Raw genomic sequence first — 4,092 nt, forward strand, 5'->3', positions numbered from 1 at the left:
GAAGGAGAAATCCTTAAGGGAAGGCACAGGAATGCATCTCTCAGTAGGAGCCTGATTCCCCACGTGCTCCAATGCTACCTTCTCCCCGCTCTTTGTGCCTCTGGGATGGCTTGAGTCATCTCCTCCCCAAGGCAGTGGATGGTGGCCAAGCAGCATCAAACACGGACAGCTCTGTGGTGCGTTTAGCAGCGGGTGGACTAGCATGTGTTTTCAAGGAGCCACCTTTTCCCACCCGAGGCCAAGAAACCCCAGGATTTTAGTGCCGGGATCCTGGCAGGGCTCAGGACCTCCAGTCTGGAAGCCACTTGGGGGGTCCTGGCCTTCATGGAGCGGCTGAGGCACTGTCCATCAGAACACCAGGCCACAGTGAATGCTGTCCTGGCTGCCCTGTGCCGCCCTCTCTTCCACCACGTGAGTACTTGCACGCCAGCCCTCCGCCCCGGCTCTATGAGGGCCGGCCAACCTGCAGGTTCCGACTGGGTTGGAGAAAGGAAACCAGAAACCCCCTAGAGACCCATGCAAGCTCTTCATCAATTATGGAGGTGAGGAATTCCTCCCTAATAACAAGCCCTGTTCTTCTTTGTAGGAGGAGGCTAAGATCCGAAGGGCAGCCATGAGGACCCACCTGGATCTCCTGCAGCACCGCCACCACCACCACAAGGGTACAGAGGAGAACATCACGACCCTCATCGCGGTGCTGATGCATGTGGAGGATGAAGACCTGGAGGTAGCACAGGTGAGGGCCCACTTCTTCCTGCCACCCCTACAAAGGTGTTTAGGCTTCCCCAAGTCCAGCCACCCAGTGGCAGGCCCCAGAGTTAGCCTCATGGGGTGGTGAATCCACGAGCTGTCCCGCTGTGGTTTGGCCCATCCAGGCCCTACTCCTTGAAGCCCCCTAAGAGGTTTCTTGGAATCCCTTGGCAGCCTTTTTCACTCCCATTCCGGTCTTTCTTTTGGCAGGCTGCGAAGGACAATCTGAGCCTCCTGGCGGAAGCCCTCCTATGGCACCTGGAGGGCAAGCTGCTGGCGCGGGACTCTTACAGCCTGCAGGAGCTGCTCCACAAGATCGCCAAGCGCCTGGTAAGGGCAGCCCCTCCCTGTCCATCCCTCGGCTCAAATGGCTCAAGGACCTTTGGGCGATGCTTTGCTCACTTGGGATTTGTCTTTGCTCTTGATCCCAGATTCGGCAGCTCGGCACAGAGGACGCCGTGGAGATGGAGGCCACCAAGATCCTGGGCTTCTTCCGCAGCGAGCAGCCTTCAGTGAGGAGAACGGCTCCCCTGCTGATCGGTAAGCGAAACAAGACTTTTGGGTCTCCCTTAGTGGGTCGTCTTGGTGGGCAAAGGTTCATTCTCTTGGAAGGCACAGCCAGAAGGGTGTGGAGGGGCAGGAGCTGTTCCCTCCCCAGGAGGACTGGCCCAGTGAGCGTTAGCGAGGTCTCTTGGCTTAATTTCCTTCCATGGTGACGTAAGAGTCCCTGGAGGAATGGCTCAATCTGTCAGTCCCAGAGGGAGCAGAGAGGGGAGGACTTCCTCTCCTGAATGATCGGAAGTGGGCTATCCATGCGCAGGGTCCTGAACTGTGGTCCCATTTCCTTCCACCCTTGTTTTTAGGTCACCTGGTCCACAAAAAGGGCAGCATCCTCACTGAAGGGAACATAGAGACCTTCCATGCTGGTAAGTAACGGTTTCTGGGTGGGAAGGGGAAGTTTCTGTGAGGGGAGAGGCCTAGATTTAGGGACCACAGAGCTGGAATGGGCCACCTGTCCCCTCAAATGGAAGGTCCCGCTTGCATCCTCAGGGATGCTCAGCAGTAGGCTTTCCCAGAGTGCAGGGGAGAAAGAGTCAGGACTTGCGCCCTCTTGGTGTGGAAATGGTGGGGCTTGGCCAAGGGTGGGGTGATCTCTTCATGCCATTTCTGAACCTTCTCCTTCATCCCTCCAGCGCTGGAGAGCTTGCTTGGCGACCATGACCCCGAGGTCGGGAGAGTTGCCTGCAAGACAGAGAAGATCGTGAAGAAGGCCTTTTCCCTCCACTCCCGGCACGGGCTGCGGGCTGCCGTTCGGCGCTTGTGGGCGGGCTGTAAGAAGAAGAGACACCCGCCAGAGTACGGTGATCTCTCCACCTGACCGACTGGTGAGCAGACCAAGGCAGGGCTTCACTTGAAGGGGCCCCGATGGTTAGGGAGGGGGCTGGGGCTGCAGGAAGGGTGGGCAGGAATCTGGGCAACCCTCCCTCGTGTTGGAATGCCAACTTCGGCCCTTGTGGCTGGTTGTACCAGTAGCCCAAGGGAAAGAGGAAATCTCTCTCTTCCCTCTGGGAAATGAGGACACGGATATTCTGCCAGGAGTCCCTGGTGCTTGGTGGTGTCATGGGGGAGAGTGTGAGAAGACCCCCCATCTCTGAACCAATGTCCTTCTCTCTTTCCAGGAACAACAGCCCCGTGCTCTCCCCTTGAAGATCAGCAGCTGAAGGGAGGTTCAGGAAAGACCGTGCAGCACAGGGGCCTCCCAGAAGACCTCCTCCAACCGCGTGGACACAAGATCTGTCCACAAGAAGACATCCAGCAGGGAAGTGCAGTTCTGTCTGAGGAGTGAGGGGGAAGCAGGCTCCACTCCCCTGGCCCAAGGAAGCCCCGCCTCTGGGGTGCAGAAGCCCCTCCCCTTGCTTCTGCTGGCAGGCAGTGGGAGGAGGCTACAGGACCACCCTGCCCCCAAGTGGCCCTTTGGAACCAGTCTTGGGCTTCCCTTGGGTCCGGGGAGGCTGTGTGGCCCCAGCAGGAGGGCAAGGTCACCGCCTCCCTCCATTTCCACCAGCTGGCCAGGGAGCGCCCCCTCCTCCTTCCACCTTTCTCCCCTTCCCCAGCGGCCTGGCTTCCCCTGGCAGGGGAAGCCCCATCCAGGCATCCGCCCCCTCCCCTGCCGAGGGTGTGCTCCTCCCCCCCCTCCACTCCCGCAGCCACGGCTCACTCCCCCCTCCGCTCCCTCCTCCTTCCTCCCAAACCGGTGCAGCAGCAGAGGAGCCTGGGAGACTCTGGGGCCCCCCTGCAGCCCCAGTAGCGCCCCCTGGTGCTGCCCGGTGGCAGGCCAGAGAATCCTCCTCTCCCTCCTGCTCCATGCTGTGACTGCACAGTGGGGAGCCCGAGGTCAAGCAGAATTCTCTGGCTTGCCCCCCCCTCAACCCCCAGCCCCCTGCCCAATCCCCACTTGCTGGGCTGCCGGAGTGGAAAGGGAGGAGGAGCAGGGCAACCCCACTGACGCTGCTTTGTGCTTCTTGCAGGCTTGTGCTGCTGCTGGGCGGCTGGAGGAGTCGATCCGCCCCAGAAGAGGAGACCAAGTGAACGTGCCTGCAAGGAGCGGGGGTGGGCTGGGGTTGGGGGCTGGCTGGGACTCCCCCCAATTTTGTTTGCCCTGCCATTCCCTTCTTCTGTGTGACCCTGGGCTTCCTCCCTTCCCTCCTTCCCTCCCTCCCTCCTTCTCCCTCCCAGGGGCAGAATGGGCTTTGCTGGTCGCCCTGTTGGGGGCCGAGTAGGAATTTTTGGCTTTCCAACAGATTGGCCGAGATGGAAAGTTTTTTTGCCTACTCCATTCTGTCCTGTTTTGTTTCCTTTAGTTAGAAAGTTAAGTGACGACTTGTAACCTATTTAAGTATATTAATAAAGTTGCCACTTTGTTAACAGCCAGTCCTTTCTGAGATCCTCTTTTCTTCTCGTCTCCCTTGGAGCGTTTGTGCCCACAGACTCCCAAGCTCACCTCTTGGCTGAGGGAGACGCTGCTACACTGCTACAGGTCCATGCAAATGCCTCTTGCTTGGAAGCACTCACTCAGACAATTGGCTTGGATCACTCCAGAGGAGCCCACTTGAGGTTTGCCGCCAATGAGGTTTGCTGAGCACAGGATCCTGGGAGCAAGCTGCACCTTCCAATCGAGTGCCCGGAAAGCACAGCCTTGGCAAGGCCTGGCAAGCTTACAAACCATCACTGACTGCCTCCAATACAGCCAAATATGAAATGTGATTCCATTCCAGGGATTAAAAAGTCCTGCCAAGTATGAAATGCCATTTGTGCAGGAACAAGGCCTTGACCTCCTCTTGT

At 58.5% G+C, this 4,092-nt stretch overlaps 1 protein-coding gene across 1 annotated transcript; it reads left to right on the plus strand.

Moving 5' to 3' along the window:
• Positions 1-282: 282 nt before the first annotated feature.
• Positions 283-2,814, plus strand: LOC128332914 (uncharacterized). The gene is made up of 7 exons (XM_053267735.1): positions 283-411; positions 587-736; positions 961-1,080; positions 1,182-1,290; positions 1,614-1,676; positions 1,944-2,135; positions 2,430-2,814. Exons 1-6 carry the CDS (start codon positions 325-327, stop codon positions 2,126-2,128), a joined length of 714 nt encoding a protein of 237 aa, XP_053123710.1. The 5' UTR covers positions 283-324; the 3' UTR covers positions 2,129-2,135; positions 2,430-2,814.
• The last annotated feature ends 1,278 nt before the right edge of the window (positions 2,815-4,092 follow it).

This window comes from Hemicordylus capensis, chromosome 7 (genome assembly GCF_027244095.1).
Source record: "Hemicordylus capensis ecotype Gifberg chromosome 7, rHemCap1.1.pri, whole genome shotgun sequence".
Classification (NCBI taxonomy): Eukaryota; Metazoa; Chordata; class Lepidosauria; order Squamata; family Cordylidae; genus Hemicordylus; species Hemicordylus capensis.